Source organism: Moschus berezovskii, chromosome 18 (genome assembly GCF_049115385.1).
Source record: "Moschus berezovskii isolate FMDL1 chromosome 18, NW_MosBer_1.0, whole genome shotgun sequence".
In the NCBI taxonomy this organism is placed as follows: domain Eukaryota; kingdom Metazoa; phylum Chordata; class Mammalia; order Artiodactyla; family Moschidae; genus Moschus; species Moschus berezovskii.
This window is the reverse complement of record NC_142477.1, coordinates 48758492-48785831: the sequence shown is the minus strand read 5'-3', so window position 1 is coordinate 48785831 and position 27340 is coordinate 48758492. Positions and strand designations below refer to the sequence as shown.

Below are 27340 nucleotides of genomic sequence, written 5' to 3'. Positions count from 1 at the left end.
CTTGAGAGTCCCTTGGACTGCAAGGAGATCCAACCAGTCCATTCTAAAGGAGATCAGTCCTGGGTGTTCATTGGAAGGACTGATGCTAAAGCTGAAACTCCAATACTTTGGCCACCTCATGCGAAGAGTTGATTCACTGGAAAAGACTCTGATGCTAGGAGGGATTGGGGGCAGGAGGAGAAGGGGACGACAGAGAATGAGATGGCTGGATGACATCATCGACTTGATGGACATGAGTTTGAGTGAACTCCGGGAGTTGGTGATGGACAGGGAGGCCTGGCATGCTGTGATTCATGGGGTCGCAAAGAGTCAGACACGACTGAGTGACTGAATTGAACTGAACTGATATTTAATTGTACCATCCCAACTGTCATCAGAATTTATAACTTTGTACTGGTAACTGGGTTGAGGATCTCATTTCCTGACCTCCTTACATTATCGGAGATTGCAATGGCACCCCACTCCAGTACTCTTGCCTGGAAAATCCCATGGATGTCGGAGCCTGGTTGACTGCAGTCCATGGGGTCGCGAAGAGTTGGACAGGACTGAGTGACTTCACTTTCACTTTATATCATCAGATAAAAATGAGTGGGTTGGAATGCTGGAGATGAAGGGCATAAAGACGAGGACCACACCCACTGTATCCTGCTCATATGCTGCCCTGGGGCTTGAAAGGCAGACAGCCCATGGCTCTTTGGTGTCCAGTCTCCACTTTGTTTATTCTTAGCCCCACCTTTTCTTCTGTTAAAGTATTCACAGTGAGATAGTGCTCAAGATATGTGTGTTGGATTAGCAGAGAGAATTCTTGTAAGGTTTTACATTTTTGTGGATCATCTTTTTCTTGTCATTGTTGTTTAGTTGCTAAGTTGTGTCTGACTCTTTGCGACCCAACGGCCTGCAGCACGCCAGGCTTCCCTGTCCTTCCCTATCTCCCAGAGTTTGCTCAGACTCATGTCCACTGAGTTGGTGATGCTATGCAACCATCTTATCTGCTGTCTCCCCCTTTTCCTCCTGCCCTCAATCTTTCCCAGCATCAGGTTTTTTTTTTTCTAATTAAGTTTAAAGTGATTTTACTATTTCTCATAGGGAAATTCAATTTTCTTTTTCTTTTCATCCCTATGTTGTATATAGATCAATTCTGCTTGACTTTGTGAAAATTATGTATGTCCATTAGAAAGTCAATGTGATTTTTTAAAGCACACGTGCTTTACCCTTTTGTGAGTAAAAACGTAACACCAGGACTGCTTACTGAACTCCCATACTGAAGAATTATGAGCTCGCGTCAAAGCATTCAGAAAATGTACCTGCAGCCGTGTATTAGAAGCAACAACCAGACCATTCCTCAGGATGGAGTGCCAGTTTTCAATATGTGAGCCACTAAAACACAGGGAAAGAGAAGGAAAAGCAAAATCAGAAGCCAACGACGTTTCGATGGGGTCGCAATATAACAAGCCATGGTGCCTTCTCATAGCTCTGAGTTTCCTAGTCAAGTATTGTGTGACTGTCCTATGCTAACAACCAACTACTAAAAGAGGATGCTTTCCTCCCCCCACATTTATGGAAGACTAGGAGGGGAACTCACACCCCTCGACAGTAAGCCATACTCACTGAAATGCAAAGGTGCTTCCGAAGAGTTTTTTAGCAGCTCTAAAATTGGATTCTTTGGCTGGTGGACTGCTGAGAAGAAGGAACTGATGGGGTGTATGCATGAACTTCAGTTGCTGCCATTTAAAATAAGGGCACAGGAAAGCATATCAAATTTAATGTATAACAGGCTGATGACAAATTCAAACATTACTGGTTTAAGAATTATCTATTTTCCAACTATAATAATTTATATTAACAGGATCATTCATTTAACAAAACCCCTGCATAAGTGATAAATCACATGGAATTGCTGATATGAAGGATAATTCTTTAGGCTAATGGAAAAGGAATAGGAGACAGACAATCCAAAGTCATTTATATTTAGCTTTGGAATATGCTATGTAATCACATTCAAGCAGATCTGCCTTCCTAATTACATTTCTTTTTGAGACTTTTATTATTGAATTCCCTAAGTATCCACAAACTATTTTACTGGGAAAATATGAGTTTGCTAAGCAGAAAAGTTAGTTCAGGATTTTAGAATCGCAAAAATTATCATCATTAAGCTTTATTTGCATATATTTGTAAAATCAGAAATTGCCAACACTCAAATTATAGTTTTCCCCTTTGTTCATAGAAAAAAAGTAAAACAGACTCTCTTGAATTGGCTGCTTGATACACTGCTTGACACAAATTTCTAACTGCTGCTGTTCCACCTAAGATTATATGTACTTATATAGGAATCTCATAGTTTAGAGATTCAGAGATGACAGACCTGAGATTTTAGATAGTGCTCCTGGGTAATGACCAGAACTGAAATCAGACTGCATTAGGTTTTTTTTTTAAATTTTGTAAGCACATTAGGCCCATAAGTAAGATATCTGGAGTCAGTATCTCCTCTGATACAAAAGTGAAGCTATGCCAACATTAAACTGACAATGATAAAAAGTATGCAATCTCTAGATAATGTTCTATCACATGTGGAATAACTCAATGATTTCATATTGACTCGGTTACTTAAAAGCTCAGGGCCGCAGGCTGAAATTGAATTTGGTTTCTTGGAAAAACTTGAAACTGGAGCACATATGATCATTTCAAAGAATGAGGCTTAGCCTGAGTTTCCTTCAATTTCCTGGAGAGGATGCCTAAAAAAATCACAACCAATAAGTAGCCCTCCCATTTCTGTACGTATATGTGAAGAAATAACTTACCCTGTTAACTGGCAGTTTCACAATATGTGACCTATTACTTGAAATAACCCTGAAATTAATTAAAATAATCCATCAGTCAAAATATACACCACATATATTTAAAGTTTTCTTCCTCAGTTGGTAGGTGATTAAAATTTATTTTTGCTGTGACATAAATTGAGTAATACTTTTATCTAATTACATCATTCTGCTTCACTTCCTGAAACAATTTAAAGAGCTGATGTAATAAAAAAGATAATATTTTAATCTGAGAAAAAAAGAAGTAGCCCTTTAAAACTTAAGAGATATAACTTTTAATAACCACAATCCAAGATTAGAACTTGAATCACAATCTGCTTTCTCTGCTCTTCTCTACAATGTCTAAGCATGAGTTTTCATGCAGATTTTTTTCCTTTCTATAAATATTTGAGCATCTTTGCACCGATACATAAAGTGGTTTACAAACAAAATGTTATTAACTGTATTAAGACAATGAAGTTGAAAAAAATCAAAACTTTAGGTATTTGAAAGAACTAATTGCTTTATACTTGTCAGCATAGAAAATCATAACTAAACAAATTGTACAACATGTTGGTAAATTTCCCTCTGCTTTAAAGAAGAGTGACTAACAAGTTCAAGGAAATGATCACAAACAATTAAAAGTGAAAAATCAAGATGACTTTAGGGAAAAAAAGAAACATTGGATGTTTGAGATGTTTGTCTTCCTTCTGAATATGACTTACAGTGAGAAAGGTTAAAAAAGAAACAATTATGTGTTATTTTACTCATCAGAATTTTAACAATAGATTATGAAAGGTACAAAGAAGAAAGACTTGTAAAAGCTAATTTTTGTTATGATTTTACTAGAATAAATTTAATAGGTTTTGTAAGGTTCTGTGTAAGTGAAAGTTAACTAATTATAATCATGAGTAGCCAGAGTCTTTCTCCTTTCCTGATCTTTACGTATTTTTATAAAAACGTCCTGGTTGTAGCATAGAATAAGTACTCATTCAGATCAATCTCGTATAGTCTTCACATTTGTCTTATTGCATGATAATCATGATGAATCCCACAGTCTCTAGTTGTCAGTGATTTCAAAGAGATGTACCTAAAACCCTCAAAGATACAGTGAGTAGATACTATTGTTTCCTTTTTGCAGATGAGAAATCAAAGGGCAAATTACTTGAAGTAAGTGTTGTAGAGCAAGATGAGTGCTCAACCCACTTCTCAACTATTCTTAGTCTAACTCTTCTAGTATCCATGCTGAGCTAATGCTGTGGCCCTCACCAGACATTCTCAGAAACAGAACATCCTCTGTAGTCATCAAAAGAAGAGTTTATCAAATTTATACTCTTTGTTATGGGAGCAAATTATACAAAACATACATTCAAGAAAGATTTTCAGTAAGTGTTTGAAACAATTTGATCACTTAGTTATCAAGAAAATTAAATGAGCCAAAATGGCTTCACCATGTAATATAGTCCAATTTTTTAAATCTATAGAGTCAACCACACAGTATATCCGTGTGTTGCATATGACAGCATTTTCTTCCCCTTGTGATGTACAAGTTTTAATTAAAGTGAAAGTCATTAAGGACTCTTGGACTGTAAAATCACCAGTCCTCATAGGATTGACGAACTGTAGCATTGCAGGTCTCCACCCCCCTGCCTTAAAGCAGGCGACAGAAAATGATTCTATTTTCATTAAGAAGAAAACTAAATTTTATACCATTGCAGTAAGGGATGAGCAAGGGGGTCTTGTTTATCCATCTGCTTCTTGATTTCCAGATATGGTGCCTGGAAAAAAAAAGTCATTATGCTCCTTGATTTTTCTTAAATTATTTTACTTTCTTTTGCAAAAGGAAAATCACCTTGAACAGGTATGTCTAATCCAGTTAAATGTGAAGACTTGTGGTTGTGACATGATAACAACGACCATTTCCCTAGTTGCTTCTCCCCAAGATGACGTGAACTCTGACTTTCCACGCTGCACAAAGGACTTGCCAGAACATTTGGATAAGAGGCTTAAATCAGATTTTAACCTGGCTCCCATGCACTGGGCCAAGTCCCTGGACTCCTGCTGAATCTTTGCTCAAGAAAACCCAGTGCTGCCAAAACACAAAAGGTACCAACCTACACTGCTAACCATTCAGTAATTCTCTACTTACCTCCTGTGAAATTTTCCAGTTCCCCGAAGTCCCTTATTTTCACTTCTCTGTAGCCCCTTTTTGTTTCCTCTTTATTTTCACCTTAGAAACCTTGGTCACCTTGTTTTACTCAGAGGTGACCTCAGCTCACACTGCCAATCTCTCTCCTCTACTGCAGTACTTGATTAAATCTGTTTTGCCACCTTTACAAGTATATGGTCTCTCTTTGACATTTTTAACTTTTAACTGACATTAAAGTAAAACATGTAATAGCTATAATCGTGCTCATATCTGAGGGTACTGACACTGGGTAGATCATTCCATGAAAAATCCGGACAAGATTTACATAAGAAGACAACTCCTTCTTTTAAAAGTATTGATGGAATTCATCCAGACAATTAACCTTGTCATAGAATGAAAGGCAATCTGTTTGTGGCAATTTAGGTCTCATCTATAGGGTGGTACATTCTAGAAAATAGGACAGTATAATAAGGAGATCCAACCAGTCCATTCTAAAGGAGATCAATCCTGGGTGTTCATTGGAAGGACTGATGCTGAAGCTGAAACTCCAGTACTTTGGCCACCTCATGCGATGAGTTGACTCACTGGAAAAGAGTCTGATGCTGGGAGGGATTGGGGGCAGGAGGAGATGGGGACGACAGAGAATGAGATGGCTGGATGGTATCACCGACTCGATGGACATGAGTTTGAGTGAACTCTGGGAGTTGGTGATGGACAGGGAGGCCTGGCGTGCTGTGATTCATGGGGTCACAAAGAGTCGGACACAACTGAGCGACTGAACTGAACTGAACTGAAAGCATCTGATGCAATAAAACCTAACAGCATCCTTATGAGGTGTACACTGAAGGAGGATGCAGCATCTCAGCAGAGAAGAAACTGAGGCATCAAGCAATCAAGCAACAAGCCCAAGGTCACAAGCCACGTCACTGATGAATTATACCACGTGGGCCTCCAACCTCCCAAGCTGACACTCAATCATCTCCATTGCCTCCTGTTAAAAAAGCTTACACATGACCCAGAATAAAGGAGGCAATTCTTGGCACAGAGCTGATCCCAGAGACAGAGTTTGCAGCTATTCTTAAAACCAAGAATGGTCTGGATCTACGGTACAGTACAAATACTCTATAGCAAAGTCTTTGGTGATTGAAAGTGTATAATCATGGGTAAGGTGCTGCAGTAGGTTCTTTCTTCCCCCTCAGTGGAAATGCTTTGATTGTTTTCTTTTTCTTATATAAATAATACATATTTATTTGAAAAGGAATTCAGATAATGTAGAAAGGGCACAGAAAAACTGCTAGAAAGAATGATGGCTTTTAAGCAAATAATATAACTTGTGAATTAAAAGAGCTCTTATTTACCACTGTCTGACACCTACTATTTGTTAAATGAATGAATATTTGACTTCATAAATAAGTATCACAAGAATCAAGAATCAAATTTGGGAATATAAAAATGTACCTTGTCAGGACATCTGCAAATGGAGTAGATATGATGGTCGGGGGAGGGGGGCATGGCACAGAAGCTTTGTGGGCCCCAAGACTGGAGAAATCACTATTCCCTCCCCAGAGAAAGGCAATGACTGAGAGTAACACTTATTATAAACCTGCAAGGGCCTCTAGGGCAATGAAAGCATTGAAAGTACCATATGCAAACTGAACCCACAATGCGTGTTGTTGTCAATTACAGGTTATTAATTTCTACTTATAATGATGAGCCCTAAACCTTTCTCCAAGTCTTTGGCAGAAGAAAGGCCTCAATAATTCAATAAGATGTGCTTTTCCAAGTGTTGGACTATAGCCCAGTGACATATTAGACTTTTATAATAAACCCAGATCCTTGCTCATCAAACTCTTCCACCAAAGCCTCCCTAATGACCAAAAATATAAGCTCTCAAGAAGTCTGGTGTCTTCCAAAGTTGTTTTGAGATTCTGTATAAATATTCTAAAACATTTATGTGCAATTTATATATTGACAGAATATTTGTTTTTATTTTAAAATTAAAACGATGTTTTGAAATTACTACCATTAATTAAAACTGACAGTCTAGGTAGATAGTACCAGATTTAACTTTTGCCTTAAGATATTCCAACAAATTCTCATGTGAGTTTGAGAACACAGAGTTAGGATTATATTTATGCAATTACCCTCCAAAGTCACAGTGGTAGCATGCCAAAACACTGATGTGATTTCATTAGAACATCCTAGTACAAAACAATTTTAAATTTTTTATGATTTGAATTATACTCTCACACAATAAAAAGCCTTCATTTTACTGCATGGTCAGTACTCTCAGATATTTTAAAAATATCATTTCACTCAAGCAAAACTGAACTGTATAAGACCACAAGATGATATACTTACTTGTGTCATTTCTCTAATAGAAGTTATGCTATCCAATGCTTTCATTACTCGATCATAGTTCTTCTTCTGTTTGAAGGGGGAAAAACAGTATTCACTATAAGCCTTTGCAAGTCTGCACATCACTAGACAAACATATTATTTCTGTACCTGAATTTTCCATCAGGGTCAATTTGAAAGCAATGACTGTGTTGTGTACACAAAAGGGAAGACTTTAATAAGATGGCTCAAGGACATAGCATTTATAACTGAGTCAGAGGGAAGAAAAAAGAAAACAATGCCAGTTTTAGTGTAAGTATCAGTACATAAAACCATGTTCAGCTTACAGGGGAAAAACTCGTAAGTACAAAAAAGCTATTAGGCTCATGATTTTTGTTTTGACTACTAAAAAGTTAAGCCATGATGAATAAAGTAAGCACAGAATCCTTCTGGAACATGAAAATCCACTTTAAATCTTATAATTTCATCTTATTTTTATTTTCTTTTGATTAGAAGCTTGTTACCAAAAGAATGTGACTAGTAAGTATGTGAATGACACCATACGCTCAACTGATGATTCATTTTTAAGCATATTGTAAATAGGTGTGCTATTACCATTTATGAAAGAAGGCAAGTTTTTCCTAGGAAATTTTATACAGTCATTGCTTCCATAAAATGATTTCAAGATGAGTAATAATAGAAACTGAAGCAATTTTGTCTCTCATGCAACTTGAAAATTGTGTTATTTCAGAAGAATTCTGCCTAACCTCCATGAATATTTACGAAATTGGTGTCTCAAGAAATTATAGCTGATCAACAATAGTAATTAAACTTTTAGAAACTTTCCGATAACTGGGGAGGGAGAGGGGAGAAGGCAAGAAAGGGTGAAATAAAAATATGAAAGAAAAGGGAAAATTTATTCCCTTACCCATGATTCTTAAAATGAGACTACATGTTATAATCTCAAAAAAATATGTAATGAAATTAAAAGTCATATCGACCATTATAAACCAATTGATTACAGCTATTTACCTACCTTCTATGCAGTTGGAATGAGTAAAGATCAGCATGTGAGGGAATTAAATGGGTCTAGTTTCATGACAGTAAAGTTAGGGAAATGATTTTAAAGGAGAAAAGAAGAGAAGTAACAGGGTATATGAAAGACAAAGTGGAAGTAAATCAAATTTGTGGAAAAGAATTTGCTAAACAGACAGGTTGTGGATTTGATGAGACAGTAATTTAGCTAAGAAAAAAGAAAGCTAGTGAGACTGAAGTCTCAATTATGATTACAGGAAACGGGTGCTGGGCAGGGGTAATTACTTACCCTGGGGTTGAAGGCCAGCATCTGAGGATCGTTAGGATCTACCACAGAAGGATATGGCTCGAAAATGACAACTTTTCTAGGAGATTCCAATGCAGACCTACACATGGATACTAGTAGATCTACCACCTTGAAATACATACATAAGATAGTTACTACCCTTCAGGTTTTATCAAGAGTTTTGCCATTGTTTCTCCCTCTCATGGTAATTAATTGGAAAGACTCAAGATAGCTATTAATCTCTGAAGTCTTTAATTTGCGTCTTTAGATTAAGTTTGACCAAGCTTGACTATTAAAGTAATTAATACACGTTGCTTCCAACTACTCACATTTTAATATCTCTGTCTCTAATACGTCTTTGTCATGAACACATGCAATGTGCTAACAGTGTTGCAGGCTCTATGGCAAGACAGTGCATAAGACAGCCTTGCTCTTGTGGAATTCACATTTCAGTGGAGAAAGTGTGTTGAAAAGACAAACAAATATATGCTTAAGATAGTTCCTGGCAGTGTGAGATGCTATAAAAAATAAAGCAGGCTTTCGAGGCCAAGGCAGTAGAGGGGACTGTTTCAGAGCGGCTAGGAAATGCGGTCATGTTTCTATAGAGACGTGAACAAAGTGGGAGAGGAAGACGTGTGACTCTCTAGGAAGAAACCGTTCTGGGTGAAGGAAACTGAGTTCGACCTACTCCAAGAAAAATAAATATCCTGACATCATCTCACTTCTTCCTACTCTCCTCTGACAAAGGCCCTTAAAGACCTCTGGCTTGTTAAATAAGATGATTTTATTTATGATTCTTCTGCACAATTTTCTAAGAGGCAGTACTATGTAGCAGTTAAGAGCATGGCTCCCTTCCCTAGTTCCCAAAACAATATGCTCTAGCAACCGAAAGAAGAAAACCCACACTAAGGAGAGAAAGCTCATCAGAACACATGTATGTATAGTGTGATGACAAGAGACCTTATAAGGAAGCAGCTGACTTAATCTTTATAAGCAAAGATATTGCCAGAAAGTTTTGAAACAGGCGTTTAAACAGTGCATTGTAAGAGCAGGGCAATTTTTGATTCTCAAAATGTGGTTAGTGAGGAGGTATTGTGACCTGATGACAGTAGGGCTCACTCTGTTGTGCGCATACACACAAAACACATCCACCCAATTACAGCATCCGGAATTTCCAGGGACTGAAAACAATTAGCAACACTCAAGCCATAGAGTACAGGATCTATAAATAACACACCCCAAAGTACACAGACATAGATACCCCTAGGACTTACTCAGAAAATGGTAAAACTACAACAGCTAATATGTCTCTACCACATTATTCCATTCATGTGTGTATGAGCACACAAACCACATTCTAAGCAACAGGTATAATAACAAAGATATAATACACCAGTCCAAGTTTGATGCATGAAACAGGACACTCCAAGCCGGTGCACTGGGACAACCCTGAGGGATGGGATGGGGAGGGAGTTGAGAGGAGGGTTCAGGATGGGGGACACATGTACACCCATGGCTGATTCATGTCAATGTATGGCAAAAATCACCACAATATTGTAAAGTAATTAGCCTCCAATTAGAATAAATAAATTAACCAATTTTAAAACATAATAAAGATATAATAAAACCCTCTTTTTTGTTTTCTTCTCCCATACCCACACCCCTTCTACCCCAGAAAGATGTACCTTAACCCAGATACAAACTGTTTTCAGCATGATCTGGCCTCTTAGTAAAGTAAAACCCAAGCAAGAATTCCTAAGAAAGACTCATCAGTAAGATAAAAGAGTCTTTTTGGGAAATTTTTGGAGTCAAAAATTGGTACAATTTTATAAATATCTTTAAAAAATTATATGGCATAGTATGCATTTGAAGCTTTGTAAAAATACATGCCTTTTATGTATGTGGTCAAATAATCTTTGACAAGAGTGCCAAGCAAGACCACTCAGTGGGGAGAAGAAAGTCTTTTCTACAAATGATGATGGAAAAGCTGCATATACACATGAAGGAGAATGAAGCTGAGCCCTTATTTTACACCACACACAAAAATTAACTAAAGTAGAATAAAAATCTAAACATAAAACCTTAAACTATAAAATTTGTATAAGAAAACTTTGTGACAGGGGAAAAGCTTCATGACATTGGATCTGACAATGATTTTGTAGATATAAAACCAAAGACATGGGCAACAAAAACAAAAATTGACAGTACAACTATACCAAACTTAACTTTTATCATCAAAGGATAAAATTGAGAGAGTGAAAAAAGCAACATGGGATGGGAGAAAATATTTGCAAATAATTTATCTGATAAGTGGTTAATATCCAAAGTACATAAAGGACTCCTATAATTCACCAACAAAAGATTATATACCTTGATTTTAAAATGGGCAAAAGAACTAATAGACATTTCTTTTAAGAAGATATACACATGGCCAAAAAGCATATGAAACATACTCAACATCACTAGTCATCAGAGGAATGTAAATCAAAACCACAATGAGATATCACCTCACAACCATTAGGATGACTATTATCAAAAAAACAGAAAATACAAAGTGTTGGTGAGCATATGGAGAAATTGGTACCGTTGTGCAGGGTTGATGGAATTGTAAAATGGTGCAAACACTACAGAAAATAGTCTGGAGGTTCCTCTAAAAAGTTAAAAATAGAAATTTCATAAGGATCCTGCTGGAAGTGACTATCCCACTGCTGGGTACATATCCAAAAGAATTAAAATGAAAATATCTTTAAGAGATGTTTGTACACCTGTGTTTACAGCAGCATTATACACAATAGACAAGAGATGAAAGCAACCAAAATATCCACTGATGGATGAATGGCTAAACAAAATGCCACAGACACATATAATGGAATATTATATAACCTAAAGAAGGAAAAGTCAATCACCTCTTACAAATGGATGAACCTTGAGGACATTATGCTAAGCGAATAAGCCAGTCACAGAAAGTCAGATACTACTGACTATAATCATGAAGCATCTAAAGTAATCAGATTCACAGAAACAGAAAGAAGGTGGTTACCAGGGATAGGGGTAGGGGAAAATGGGAGTGTCTGAACAGGTACAGAGTTTCAGTTTTGCAAGATGAAAATGTTACAGAAATCTGTTTCACAACAATGTGAATATATTTAACACTACTGAACTGTGCATTTAAAAATGATTAGTATAGTAAATTTTATGTTATGCCTTTTTTACAACAATAAAAAAGGCAAAAAATGGATACAATAATAACCTGATAAATGTCCCCCTTTCAATCAAACATTTTAATTAAATACCTTGAGTCAAAAGCTTCAAATCAAAACTACCCAAATAATTGCATCGTTTTGCCAATAATTTCAAAGTAAATTATAATGAAAAGAATAGATGTAGGGGTAGAGAATTTAACTAACATAATATTTTTGTTAATATACTAAACTAACTAACTAACTTCAAAGTAACAGTGCAACTACTCTGGCATAATTCTGTGCTATCCACCGAAGTTTCATATATTGCTTCCAAGGTATAATAGGGCTACTGCTTGGAAGCAACTGCTCTGCAAGCAACATTTCTACCCTTTTTGTCTACATCAGACCATATGACTGATCTTAGCCCATGGACAGTAAGAGGCAAAGGGCTGAGCTGATGGACAGACAGTGCTCCTTTCCTCTCTTCCCCTCTGCTCTACACCACATGTTGAAAACACAGCAGACCCACATGGTGGACTGAATCCATTTCCTTCAATGATCAGAGCTACCCAACAAACATTCTAACCAGAAAGTTGTGTGAGCTGGAAATAAAAGTATACCATATTAATAGTTTATCTATTACAGTAGTCAGATTTGGAATCTTGGCACTAAGAAAGGTTTATACTACAGTTTTTGAATTTGGATTCTGTTTGCATATGATAACTTTTCCATGGAATAAAATGATGTGTTTTTTTGGAGAAGAGGTGAATTTAAAATTGTAGATCACTGGCTTTCAAGCATTTCAATAGTAATTCCATTTTTTGTGTTTTAAGAAAATTGTATGTAAAAGCCCCAGTACACAAAAGAAATAAAATAAAATGGAACTGCCTTCTGGTTAAAGCAGTATTTGGAGGCCTGGAATCCCAGCTGTTGACACACTCTTATCCCATACCAGTCTCCTGCAGATCCCTCTAAGGAATGTTCGTGCAACCTCCAGAGCTCCTCAGAGCCCCATGAAAAATTCAAGAGTCAGCTGATGAAACAAGACTACAGAGATACAGTGCTATTTAGAAAAAGAATCCATTTACACATAATCTCTAAGATTATAGCCAGAATACTGGGATATATCTTTAAAGAGGTTAAAAGAATATTCTGCATTGGCATTTGAGTAGAATCACTAAATTTTCTAAATTTTTTTATATTGATCTTTAGAGCTGAATCATTAAATTGATCTAAGTGAAAACTTGTGTTTTGTCACTATTGTTACATAATCCAAATGTAATTTCACTTTAAGATCCATTATATTTAGACACGTATCTATAATTAGAGGGGGAAAAAAGCACCTATTATTCTATCAACTTAGCCTACTGTTAAGAGGTTAATTTTCCTTCTAATAAATTGTGCCTTATTTCTAGGCTTTACTTTCTTCCCTGCTTAAACTGTATGAAAGACAATTTACATCCAGTAAAATGCTTAAATGTTAACCACACTACTCGATTAATTATACATACATACATACATATATACCCATGTGAAAATACATGTATTTGTGTATGTATATTCATATATACCTGTGTAAAGTTTATTTTACATAGCTATAATAGTATAAAGTATCTTTTCTTTTTTGAGCAATATTAGTTTCCAAGGGATGAGAAAACCTTTCACATTAAAAAAAAGACTCACCACAGTCAGATACATTTGAGAAATACTCAGTGTAAGCTAGTCATTTTCTTCAGTTTTAGAGATTCTTAGAGCTTTTAGTTTGCAAATTTGCACACATCGGATGCAAAGGTAATATTAAGCTGGATTTTTAAAGTTTATTTTAATCACGGAATCATATTTTCCATATCACAACTGGTCAATGTTCTACTGTTTGCATCATTTTCATTTGTAACGCATTACATCACAAATACTATCCTTAAAATTTCATCAAGTGTTTGCATTTCATTTTAGCTCATCAGTAAAATAATTAGGATAAGGGAGTGTAAGTCCATGAGGCCTGGGCTGTCTGTGTTAACTGCTTTATCTTAGTCTAGTGTACCACCTGTTACACAGCAGGCATTTGATATTTACTGCAATGATGACCGTATGTGTCTTATATGATCATTCTTCTCACCTATCTTTGTGAATTTTTAAAAATTCTCTTACATTTAGCTTCCTTTGATTTGTAGTGAAGGTAAATATTTTTTTATCTTTCTTTACTAACTACAGGTTCATATTTGTGAAATGTGCATTCATTTCCTGTATTAATTTGTAATGATATTCATAATTTTCCTCTCAATTTTTATGAGCTTCCATGTAATTAGTAGCAAAATACACTTTTTCATAATTAGCTCTTAGTGCTCACGATTTTTTCAAATAAAAGATGTAAAATAAGTATGGACTCAGATCTGTTGTTTTTTTCTTTATCATTTCTTATATGTGCATAAATGCATGAACCAGATGCCCTACATAAGCTGTACATGCTTAATTTGACTCTTCTCCAGTTGAGATATAATACTTTTAAACACTTATAAAATACTTAAACTTTTAAAGCATAAGTCTTTTGGAATTTGATTTTGCACACAAGTGTAAAGACCTAAAACTGTTTCTTCCCCTCATGTTGCAAGTCAGTTGTTCCCATCACACTAAACCATTTTTATTTTATGACATGATGTGAAAAGTGAAGTTGCTCAGTCATGCCCGACTCTTTGTGACCCCGTGGACTGTAGCCTACCAGGCTCCTCTGTCCATGGGATTTTCCAGGCAAGAATACTGGAGTGGGTTGCCATTTCCTTTAATATATAAAAAATGTATTTAAAACTTGAACAATTATGGGGATTACCAGACTTTCTAGTCAGTACTTTCCTTGCCAGTACCGTATTTTGTTAAAATACTACAGAATTACACAATATGGTTTTGTATTTGTTTGGTCTAGCCTCCCTTAATTAACATTCACTATTTTTTTATTTTGGGGATTTTTCTCATCTATTAGTATTTCAGTCATGTTCAATAAATAAAAACTAGTTAAATTTTTAATGAATTATATGATATAATACATTTTGGCATCTTTACAATTGTTTTTTTTTTTTTCCTTTCCAGAAACATGGGATGCTGCTCTACTTCCAAGCTTTTTCTTTTTTTATATTTTTCTTCCTATGTTATAAACACAGCTATTGTAAAACTGAATGCTCTCTTTTTATTACATGTTCTGCCCATTACCTTTTCACCTAAGTTTTAAAAATAAATTGGCTTCCATTTTATGGCACTGTAACTTTACAAATAAATTTTACATAATGCAAGTACAAGGGTTTCAGTATCTCAGTTTCACCATATAAAAAAGAAATGCAATTATTTTTCAAACAGTTAAAGCTGGTTTAACTTCTCCTCTTGCCAACTGTAAAATGACAAAACACATTAGATAAAGTTGGCAAACTGCAGTGTCTTAGATATCAAATGCCAGTTTGCTTTTTCAATGTATTAAGAAACGATCAAAAATTTGCCTCCAAAGAAGGGCAGAATAAATAATGTTTTCAAATCCAAATATAAAATAATTAGTATCATGTGTTAGTACCTGAGCTCCAGTTGCTATTTCATCAGCAGCTTCATTCATTACTCCCAGGGTTTGAAAAGCAAATACACACAGCTCTCGTTCACACACTGTAGGCTACAAAAGAAAAGGAAGTCAATTCAAACATTTTTTTTACCATCTTCCAACTCCTAAATTAAATGTATGATATTCTTTATAATAAATAGAAAATGCAAAGTTTTAGAATATTATTAATAAAAAGGAAGAGGGGCTTCCTGGTGGCTCAGTGGTAAAGAATTGGTCTGCCAATGCAGGAGACACAGGTTCTATTCGTGATCCACGAGGATCCCACATGCTGCAGCAAAACTAAGCCCGAGGCGCCACAGCTACTGAGCCTTGCTCCAGAGCTGGGGAGCCGCATCTGCTGAGGCCCACCCATCCAAAGCCCACGCTCCACAAGAGAAGCCACCGCAATGAGAAGCCCACACAACACAACTGGATTATAGCCTCCACTCGCCACAACTAGAGAAAAGCCTGTGCAGCAACAAACACCCGGTACGCCCCAAAATAAATGAATGAAAAAAATGCTTAAAAAGGAAGAAATACTATAATTACACTAGTCTTGGTATGGAAGCAACCTAAGTGCCCATTTATAGATGAATGGATAAAGGAGATGTGGTACATATAAATAAAATGGCATACCACTCAGTCATAAAAAAGAATAAAATATTGCCATTTGCAAGAACATTACGCTCACTAAAATAAATTACAGAAAGACAAATACTGTATGACTTCACTTATATGCATCTAAAAAAACAAAACAAATGAGGAAGCATAACAAAAATATACACAGAGTCATAGACACAGAGAACAAACAGGTGGTTGCCAGGAGGGAAGGAGGTGGTAGGATGAGAGAAAGAAGATGAGGGAGATTAAGAGGTACAAACTTCCATTTCCCAAATACATGAGTCGCAGGGATGAAATGCACAGTGCGGGGAAGATAGTCAATAATAATGTAGCATCTTTGTATGGTGTCAGATAGCAACTAGAGTTACTGTGGTGATCATTTTGTAGTATACAGAAATATCAAATGACCACGGTGTGCACCAGGAACTATCAAAGTGTTCTATGTAGGTCAATTATACTTCAAAAACAAGCAAATTCATAGAAAAAGAGAACAGATTTGTGGTTACCAGAAGTGGAAGGGTAGAAGGAGAGAAAATTGGATGGAGGTGGTCTAAACGTGCAAACTTCCAATTACAAGATAAATAACTGCTAGGGACATAATATACAACATAATTAATTAACACTGGTGTATGTTACATATCAGTTCAATTCAGTTCAGTCGCTCAGCTGTGTCTGACTCTTTGTGACCCCATGGACTGCAGCACACCAGGCTTCCCTGTGCACCAGTATCTCCCAGAGCTTCCTCAAATTCATGTCCATCGAGTTGGTGATGCAATCCAACCATCTCATCCTTTGTCATCCCCTTCTCCTCCTGCCAGGATCAGGGTCTTGACAAATGAGTAATTTATTTGCATCAGGAGGCCAAAGTATTGGAGTTTCAGCTTCAGCATCAGTCCTTCCAATGAACACCCAGGATTGATCTCCTTTAGAATGGACTGGTTGGACCTCCTTGCAGTCCAAGGGACTCTCAAGAGTCTTCTCTAGCACCACAGTTCAAAAGCATCAATTCTTCGGCAATCAGCTTTCTTCAGAGTACAACTCTCACATCCATACATGACCACTGGAAAAACCATAGCCTTGACTAGACGGAACTTTGTTGGCAAAGTAATGTCTCTGCTTTTTAATATACTATCTAGGTTGGTCATAACTTTCCTTCCAAGGAGTAAGAGTCTTTTAATTTCATGGCTGCAATCAGCATCCACAGTGATTTTGGAGCCCCCCAAAATAAAGTCTGACACTGTTTCCACTGTTTTCCCATCTATTTCCCATGAAGTGATGGGACCAGATGCCATGATCTTTGTTTTCTGAATGTTGAGCAATATATGATATAATATAACATAATATAATATATAATGTCTCTACAAGTAACATAGTGTATAATATATACATTATATATAAGATATACATTAACAATGTATATATTATAATCATTGATAAATTTATTATTTATCCCTCATTAATTCATTAATCCTTTTAACAAATATTGAGCAATATATATATGTGAGGCTCATTCTACTCACAGAGAATACAGCATTTGTATTAGTCAGGGTCTGGATTAGAAAACTAATCCAGCTTTCTTTATAGTTCAACTCTCACATCCATACATGACCACTGGAAAAACCATAGCTTTGAGTAGACGGACCTTTGTTGGCAAACTAATGTCTCTGCTTTTTAATATGCTGTCTAAGTTGGTCATAGCTTTTCTTCCAAGAACCAAGTGTCTTTTAATTTCATGGCTGCAGTCACTATATGAAGTGATTTTGGAGCCCCCCAAAATAAAGTCTTTCACTGTTTCCACTGTTTCCCCATCTATTTGCCATGAAGTGATGGGACCAGATGCCATGATCTTAGTTTTCTGAATGTTGAGTTTTAAGTCAATGTTTTCACTCTCCTCTTTCACTTTCATCAAGAGGCTCTTTAGTTCTCCTTCGCTTTCTGCCATAAGGGTGGTGTCATCGGCATATCTGAGGTTATTGATATTTCTCCTGGCAATCTTGATTCTAGCTTGTGTTTCATCCAACCCGACATTTCACATGATGTACTCTGCATATAAATTAAATAAGCAGGGTGACAATATACAGCCTTGACATACTCCTTTCCCAATTTGGAACCAGTCCATTGTTCCATGTTCAGTTCTAAATGTTGCTTCTTGACCTGCATACAGATTTCTCAGGCGGAAGGTAAGGGGATCTGGTATTCCCATCTCTTTAAGAATTTTCCAGTTTGTTGTGAACCACACAGTCAAAGACTTTGACGTAATCAATAAAGCAGAAGTAGATCTTTTTCTGGAACTCTTGCTTTTTCGATGATCCAATGGATGTTGGCAAATTGATTGATCTCTGGTTCCTCTGCCTTTTCTAAATCCAGCTTTTATGTTACATATAAAAGAGACTAAAATCCTAAGAGTTGTCATCACAAGGAAAAAATGCTTTTCTTTTTTTAATTTTGTATTAATATAAGATATGGATATTCTAAACTTAGTGTGATAATCATTTCATGAGGCATGTAAGACAAATCATTATGCTATATACCTTAAAGTTATACAGTGCTGTATGTCACTTATATCTCAATAAAACTGGAGAGGGGATGGAAAGAACTATCACTTTATTTTAAAAAATTAAATTTCTAAATACAGGTAACAATTAGTAAATACCCATTTTACTGATATAGTAAAAAATATGATTAAAAATTCAATTCAGTTAGTTTTAGGCACTTGCACTCGGAATGATTTAGCAATATGTGAAAATATCCTTTGGATCTATCCCAGGTGGCTCAGTAGTAAAGAATTCACCTGCCAAAACAGAAGATGCAGGTTCAAGCCCTGGGTCAGGAAGATCCCCTGGAGGAGGGCATGGCAACCCACTCCAGTAGTTTTGCCTGGAGAATCCTATGGACAGAGGAGCCTGGGAGGCTGCAGTCCATGCAGTCGGAGTCAGACATGACTGAGCATGCATGCACAAAATAAATCCTTTAAGTGGAAAATCTATCTTGCTTGCATAATACACATTTGCACGGAAGATGAATTTAAATTAATACACATTTGCACAGAAGATGCATTTGAAAGCAGATACCTAAGCTGGTGATATACTAAAAAATGAGATTCAATCCCAAAGCTGTGTAAAACAAATCTACAAAGGAGAATTCCATTTCTTCCGAGGTAATTTTCTCTGGAAGAAATAAGCATGACTATGCTTACTTGCTACCTAACTCTTGAAAGACTGGTTTTGTTGCAAAGATTTTGACTTCAATAACCTCCTGAAGTCAACAGCACTGAAATATACACTCTGCAATTGCTTTGGAAGAGCTCTCATCTTTCAAATCTAATACTGTGTCATCTGTTTGATTTATCTCATCTCCCGAGTTACATCGCATTAGGTAGCTGATGAAGCCTAACACGATGCAGCCCGTGGTGCCCGGTACAGCAGAGAGACGTATTTGTTAGTGCCACTGCTCCCATGCTCACTGACTTCAGAGGATAACTTCGTTGACTGCTTAACTACTGGGGAAAGACAGCCCCATACTAAGCACCCTTTATGTTCAGAATGGGCCCACATGGTGGCTTTGTAGACAAAAAGTCAATCAAACAAAGATTTCTGATTGACATTCCCTAAAGAAAATTTCCCCCCAAATAAATTGATGTATTTTCTTTGTCAGTCTTAAAAAGACAGATTCTATTTCAGAAACATCAGGAAAAACTACCTATGGCAGGAAATTCATTGGACAAAGTTTTTCATCCAGACTCAAGATATACACACTGCTTTATGCATTTGGATAAACTTAGAGCAGACTGTTCAATTTCTACTACTTTTACTTTATCATTTAACTTAATCTTGCCTTATTTTTTCGTGTATCTATGTGCATGTACAGCTGCCCCTCAATTTCTCCCACTGACATTGGGTTGTTTCTTTTGTTCACTTTCTGGGAGCACGGTATGGTCTGAAATAATAAGAGTAACCATTTTATTGCATACTTACTATAGTGTCAAACACTGTATTGGTGTTTGAGTATAATGAAACTGTAAACAAAAAAGAATCCAGGGGAAGGTAAGCTTTGGAAATCATTAAGGGGCCATAGGAATTAATTCATATTCCAGATACCCAAAGTTCATTGAGGCAGTAAACAGAGACACAGAAGGTACTTTGTTTTTAATAATACTATTGCCAAATAACCAGGTTTTTTAATGACCAAAATCCATCAATCCTAAAGCTGAATATCATGATAAGGCTCATTTAATATATACGAGCAAATGATCATATTTAAAATGCTTTACTTGAACCCTGGAAACATTTTTTTTTTAGTTTCTTTTAAATTAAAAAGAATTTATTGGCGTATAGCTGATTTATTGGCAACCCACTCCAGTAGTCGTGCCTGTAAACTCCCATGGACAGAGGAGCCTGGTTGGCTGCAGTCCATGGGGTCGCGAAGAGTCGGACATGACTGAGCGACTTCACTTCCACTTTTCACTTTCATGCATTGGAGAAGGAAATGGCAACCCACTCCAGTGTTCTTGCCTGGAGAATCCCAGGGACGGGGGAGCCTGGTGGGCTGCTGTCTATGGGGTTGCACAGAGTCCAACACGGCTGAAGTGACTTAGCAGCAGCAGCAGCAGTTGACTTATAATGTAAGTTTCAGGTATACAACAAAATGAATCAGTTATACATTTACATATATTTTAGATTCTTTTCCCACATAGGCTAATAGCACAGGAGTAGAGCTCCATGTGCTATACAGCAAGTTCTTAATAGTTTTCTATTTTATATATACTCTTGTGTTAATCCCAATCTCTCAATTTATCCCTCCCTTTATTTCCCCTAAGCATCTTTGTCTTCTACATCTACAACTCTACTTTTGTTTTATAAATAAGTACATTTATAATCTTTTTAAAAGATTCCACATATAAGCGATATCATATAATATTTGTCTTCCTATGTCTGTCTTTTTGAACCTTGGATAGTTAATTATATTTATTTTGTGATCATCCTAATATATATATGTATATATGTACATTCATACACATATTCAGAGAATAAAGGAGAAACTAATTTTTGTCATTAAATTGTTGCTTTATTAAACAGTATAAATGAAAGTGAAATAAAACACTCTGCTAAACTAGACTGGAAGGTAATTATTTGAAATTTGAGTATTCTATCAGCATACTTTGTCCCCAATCCTAGGAATTCATGGGCCACCCTTACTTTGTCTCAAATGATTTTTTACCAGTTTTGCCCAGACCTCCTAGACTTTATCTTGAGTAACAAATGAGCAACAGTTCAGTCTTTTCTGAATGGTTTCTCCTGTACTGCTGTTTCATCCTCCTCCCAGACCTATTTCCATTCCAATCTCTAAATCTCTAAATCACATGGATTTATCAATTGACCCACTATTTTAAATTATAAATTTACAATCCTAATGATAAAGCTATGGCTTAATTTTTTTAATAAACACTCCTTTTCTTTCTTGCATTTTTTTTCATTGAAAAATGGCCTTTCCTCCCATACTCAAATCTGCAAGGCTAATTTCTAAGAATATCCTATTACTTCAACTGTTTGAAGAAGGAAATCAGGTATGATAGAAAACTTGCTTTGTGGAGGGGGGCAAGAAATGATATTACCATTCTGAAATTCCGAAGTATAACTACACATTATATTCTGATAAAAATAATTTTATCTTTATTTTTAAAATAGTAATGATAGAGGTAGTAATATTGCAATTAATTTATGTACCATAGTAGGGGTTCCCAGGTGGCTCAGTGGTAAAGAATCCACCTGCCAATGCAGGAGACACAGATTCAATTCCTGAGTCAGGAAGATCCCCTGGAGAAAGTAATGGCAACCCACTCCAGTATTTCTGCCTGGGAAATCCCATGGATAGAGAGGCCTAGTGGGCTACAGTCCATGGGGTCACAAAAAGCGTTAAACATAACTTAGAGACTAAACACCACCACCACACTAAATAAATGCCAGTGAATTTTAAAATAACAATGTTACATCTATCAGTCATTTTACTAGAACATTCAATAGAGTATTCAAGATATAAATAAACTTAATTTTCAGATAATCATTTGCCAATCTAATTTTTGTAGATAACTACTTATCCACATTTTGTATGAGAGGAATTCAAAATGTCAACACAAGATGGCGTGCTAAAAGATAGTTCTCAAATCACAAGTAATCAAGACTAGATGTCTCACAGAAAGGACATCCTATTCCAGGGAAGCAAGTGATTCATTCTTCCTTAATAAAATATACAGTTATATTGCAATTAGCATTCTGCCACCTTGAGCAGACTGCCAGCCAGTGCCCTGCTCCCAAGAAAATCTGCTAACTACATTATTTGCATAGGAAACTCCAGCCTCAATTCAAAATAAAACATACTTATGGAATAGCTACTGCTGGATAAGCAAAACTGTATGTTTTGTTAAACATGACTTAATAAAGTATACATGCCTAGATATCACCCGAAATGTACATTATTTACTAATTCAAGTTTACAAAAAAATCTATTAGCTTCAACTTATAAAATATTACCTATTCTTAATGTTATACTATTATATTGCCTTCAAACAATTAGTCCCTATAACTTAAACTGTAAAACCATGGCAAGTCCCTCTTGCCATTACACATAATATACATAATATATCAGCAATATAACATTCAGCATGCAACATTTAAAAACACGGGGTACTTTATAGGTCCTTAAATTAAGATTCATTTTAGAAATTTTTAAGCTAAAATGAATACATTTTTAATTTTACTTGAATCAAAACAATTTAAACATGAGCAGTAAAAACATGACTCAAAAAATGATTTTAAGCCCTAAGGAATATTTTAGAACCTATCTGCATTTTATAAATTTTGTGTTTTCAATGAATTTAAATTACTTCCTACTGAAAACAGAAATAACACAACTCAAGAATCCAGCTATGTATTTATATATAGCACAGTGTAGGTGAGTGGTTTTCAAACCCTTTTTTGCTGTGATCGCTTTTTTCAAACAAAATATTTCATGTAATCCCAATATATAAAACAGATGAACATGGATGTTGTTCCAGCTGGAGCTTATGTGCACAGTTCAGCTTTCCCAGTTACAAAACAGGCATAAAATCAGATCTAGTTGACCAGGTTGATAAAAGGACCAAGAGAGAAAAATCAAGTGAGATAAAGATTATAAAATCTCCTTAAGGTATAGAGAGCTGTTGAAATATTAACACTATTAGGTAAGCTGGATAGTGTGTAGTTGCTCAGTCATGTCCAACTCTTTGCAACTCTATGGACTGTAGCCTGCCAGGCTCCTCTGTCCATGGGCATTCTCCAAACAAGAATACTGGGGGACTGGAGTGGGCTGCCATCCCCTCCTCCAAGGATCTTCCTGACCCAGGGATTGAACTCATGTCCCTCATATCTCCTGCCTTGGCAGGCAGTATTCTCCTAGAGCCAGGTGGGAAGCCCTGTCTCTTCTACTTATGTTAACTCTATCTATATATAAAAATATGTGTTTAATAAGAATTTTCATTGAAGCATATCATGACGTGGTACTTTTATTTTCATACCTGTGGTTTATCAAAATTCTTAATTTGTTTCTAAAGCATTTCTTACTAAAATAGAAATGAACAGTGTAATTTTTTAAAAAAACTAGTGTTAAAAACACATGAGAATAATTAAGAATATTGACTAGAAACACAAAACCTACAAGCCTTTAATTTTCTGTATTTCCAGTTTTATAGTCAGTACTTTGGGTTCTTTTCAATGATTTGGAAGAAAGACACATTTGGAGCAAGGCAAGATTTACTGTCTATTAGGATAGACAGGAATCCCACAGAGATCAAGACAGATCCATAATGAAATAGGATCAGGCCTGGTTAGGCCTCAGTATACATGCTGATCCCTACTGTCTCATAACACTAAAGCTGTTGTTTGATTATTAAAACCAATTTCTGCTCAATTTGGAGGTAAAAATATTTATGTTTTAACTAAAAGATTTTTGGCGTAATTATTTAGTTTGACCTGTTATTTCAAAACTTGCAATGTTAACTTCTGCGAAATGGATTTGGGGGGAGAAAATTGGCTATGCCTTTTCATCCATTCTCTAAATATTAAGGTATGACGGTCATACCTAAATATAAGAAGACCTACCTGTTTTCCTCTTAGGTAAAATGGGACATATCCAGGTTTACCCACATACTCAGTTTCTCAAGATTGGTCTTGGGAGTGCCTTAAGCTATGACCAAACTATAGCTGAGTATTGTTAACTTTACTCTGAAAACAAGAACCTTAGTTACAAACATTTGTCTAAGGTCCACAGCAAAACTGGGTACAAAAATTATTAGATTCATGGGTTTCTTTGGCTTGACTTTAGTGGGATGGAGCATTGTTCTCAAGAGGTGACAGGAGAATCTCAGGCCTGATAACACAAAGCAAGTAATGTGGGACATTTCCACAGGGCAGGAGAAGAAAACAAGATCATTTCTTTTATCACATGCTGATGTGGGAAACAAGAAAGTCTGTTAACCAGGGACACAGAGAACAAACACCTGGTGTCACTGACAAACTTCCAACTTTGTAGGGATCCTAAGCCACGCAACCACATGAGTGCTTTCCTCCAACAGGATTCAGCAGCTCACATACAGGGTTCAAAGAAGATAAACGCCTGCACTGATCCAAGAGTGGGGTTGAAGGTGAGTATAACAAAAAGACAAGGGCACTAGGAATTTACAGGCTGATAAAAACAGTGGTGATTCTGGCAGTAAATCCTCCTTTTCCTCTTTGGCAAACACACTTAATGAAGTCCAAAATCAACATCCTAAAGCATCACCAAAACCATCTACTGCATTAACACTCTAGTTGATTCCAAAATGTAGAGAACTAGTAATTTGGTTTTGGTTTGGATTGCAGACTGTACTGTAAAACTGAAATTCTGGGACTCTGAACAACCCTCCTGATAATGTGAGTTTTAGGCAGATCTAAAGTATTACATGTCAGAACCCACCTGAGGGTGATATTTATAACCTTTGTAAACAAAAGAGAAAATCAGAGCCTTGTGGTATTTCTAAACAAGTAGTTTAGTTCCTCATGTTGCAAAAGTGTGACAAGCTTGCTGAGAACTCTGAGGAAAGTGACAGACCAGGAAATTAGTGACTAAAATTATAGGACATTTGGGAAATAGGAGTAAATGGAGACTTATGTCACTTAAAAAACAATCAGGCTTAAAGAAAAGAGAAAAAAAGTGAGAAACAGTTTGAATTTTGACAGAGAAATCTAACAAATGTAACAAACATGAGGCAGAAAATCTATGGAAACAATTCTATCTCACCATTTAATCACCCATGGGGCTATAACATCTCTTTTTTATAGCTTGGGGATGCACTGCAGTTTTTAATGTGTTACATAGGCTGAGGATAAGTGACCAATGAGTCCATTTATTATTGATCACCATCCACAGGAAATTACATTTGTAAAAACTGTTATACATTATTGAAATGAATCACTATACATTATTGAAATTATAGCAAAATACATTGCAATGGAAATATAAGAAAGAAAAAATGAATATGCCTGATTTAAGTGAAATACCTGTTTAATACAACAAGCAGGTATTCTGTTTACTTTTCTTCCTTTGAATATGACATGTTTCTCTATTTTCATTTCCTGATCTGATTTCATATGTTACTTATCTACTATTTAAGAAAGTAAGGTTTCTGATTTCCTTAGATATCAGCCTGAATTACAGCAACATAAAACCACTTGATAAACTATTTAAAAATGTTGTCTTCACTTTTGTTTACAAAAGCATTTCCATTTCTAGAAACAGACAGCATACTTAGCTGGTGCAGAAAGACAGAGATAAAGTATTAGAGAACTTGGAGCAAGGCACAGAGAATACTAATATCAACTATGATCTTTCTATCACCTATTATTGGAATGAACTGCCAGTAAGTAAACTGGGAAGAGCAAACTCCCAACACCAAGTGTAGTCAATTTCCAGGACGTAAAAGTAGTCAGTTCAAGTATGTAAGTCAAGAGCAGCATTATGATTGAGAACCATGGCCTTGGTGCCATTCTGCCAGGATTCAAATCCTGTCCCTATCAATTACTAGCATTGTGACATTAAAAAAATTACTGTTTTTCTCATCTATAAAGCAGGGGTAGTAATACCCATCCTCAGAGGGTTATTATAAGGATTAAATGAGACAATCCATGCAGTGAAAGTTGCTCAGTCATGTCCGACTCTTTGCAACCCCATGGACTGTATAGTAAGTACATGGAATTCTCCAGGCCAGAACACTGCAGTGGGTAGCCTTTCCCTTCTCCAGGGGATCTTCCCAACCCAGGGATGGAACCCAGGTCTCCCGCATTGCAAGCAGATTCTTTACCAGCTGAGCCACAAGAGAAGCCCAGCCACCAGGGAAGATCCATGTAAGGTGCTTCAAAAACATGATTACAAAAAAAAATCCAAAAAGCTTATGCTATTAATAACATGACTATTATATTCTGCAATGAAAATATTATTGCCATGGATTAAGAAATAAATCAAGGTCCACAGATGCACAATGACAAACAAAATAAAGATGAGCCTTCTTAGTGAGATAAATGAACATGATAAAATGATTCTTTTTCCTTTCATCATAACTTAATAATCTTGTACAAATCTTTACTAAAATAAATGCTGAGTCAGTTAATTTGGTTTCAGAATAGCAATATATCTCTTTGAGAGGAATATCTGTTAAAAATAACATATGAGGGGCAAGAAAAACTTTTTTATATGTTTTCCAAAAACAATAAAATGAAACAAATATATCATAAAACCTGACAGATGACTGTGCTCATTAATGACTGTTATATACGTTTTTATAACATAAATCTTGAAAGACAAAAGTGTTCTAATAAAATTACCTGTTTCCAGGCTTTATAATTTATCTTTTCAAACACATAGGATAAATTTCTCTTAAAAAGTGCAACAGACTCTAGCATAGTGCCTTATACTCATAAAGCGTTTAATGTTTGTGATGCAGTTTTGAAGTCGGACAGAATCAGGCTCAAAGTTCAGCTCCCAGTCACATAGCTGGGGAGGATACTATTGAAACTGCCTACCCTCTTTGAATCTTAATCTCCTTAGTTGCACCATGGGCATAAAAATACCTAAACCACAGAGTTCTGTGCAAATCAAATAAGGAAGCAATATGCAAAAAACCTGGGACTTCCCAGGAGGCTCAGTGGTAAACAATCTGCCTGCCAATACAGGAGACTCAGGTTCAACCCTTTGGTCAAGAAGATCCCCTGGAAAAGGGAATGGCAACCCACTCCAGTATTCTTGCCTGGAGAATCTCATGGATAAAGGAGTCTTGTAGGCTACAGTCCGTGGGGT

At 36.1% G+C, this 27340-nt stretch overlaps 1 protein-coding gene across 3 annotated transcripts in view; it reads right to left on the bottom strand.

Moving 5' to 3' along the window:
* The window catches only part of PARP8 (poly(ADP-ribose) polymerase family member 8), a 197190-nt gene that overhangs the window by 25230 nt on the left and 144620 nt on the right, over nt 1–27340 (bottom strand). For all 3 annotated transcript variants that reach the window (XM_055422074.2, XM_055422075.2, XM_055422073.2), the window contains exons 16-22: nt 15338–15430; nt 8606–8731; nt 7306–7371; nt 4506–4573; nt 2799–2847; nt 1609–1721; nt 1305–1377 (exon numbers count right to left, since the gene is read on the bottom strand). In XM_055422074.2, the coding sequence (XP_055278049.2) occupies nt 1305–1377; nt 1609–1721; nt 2799–2847; nt 4506–4573; nt 7306–7371; nt 8606–8731; nt 15338–15430 (588 nt within the window). The remainder of the gene's footprint in view (nt 1–1304; nt 1378–1608; nt 1722–2798; nt 2848–4505; nt 4574–7305; nt 7372–8605; nt 8732–15337; nt 15431–27340) is intronic.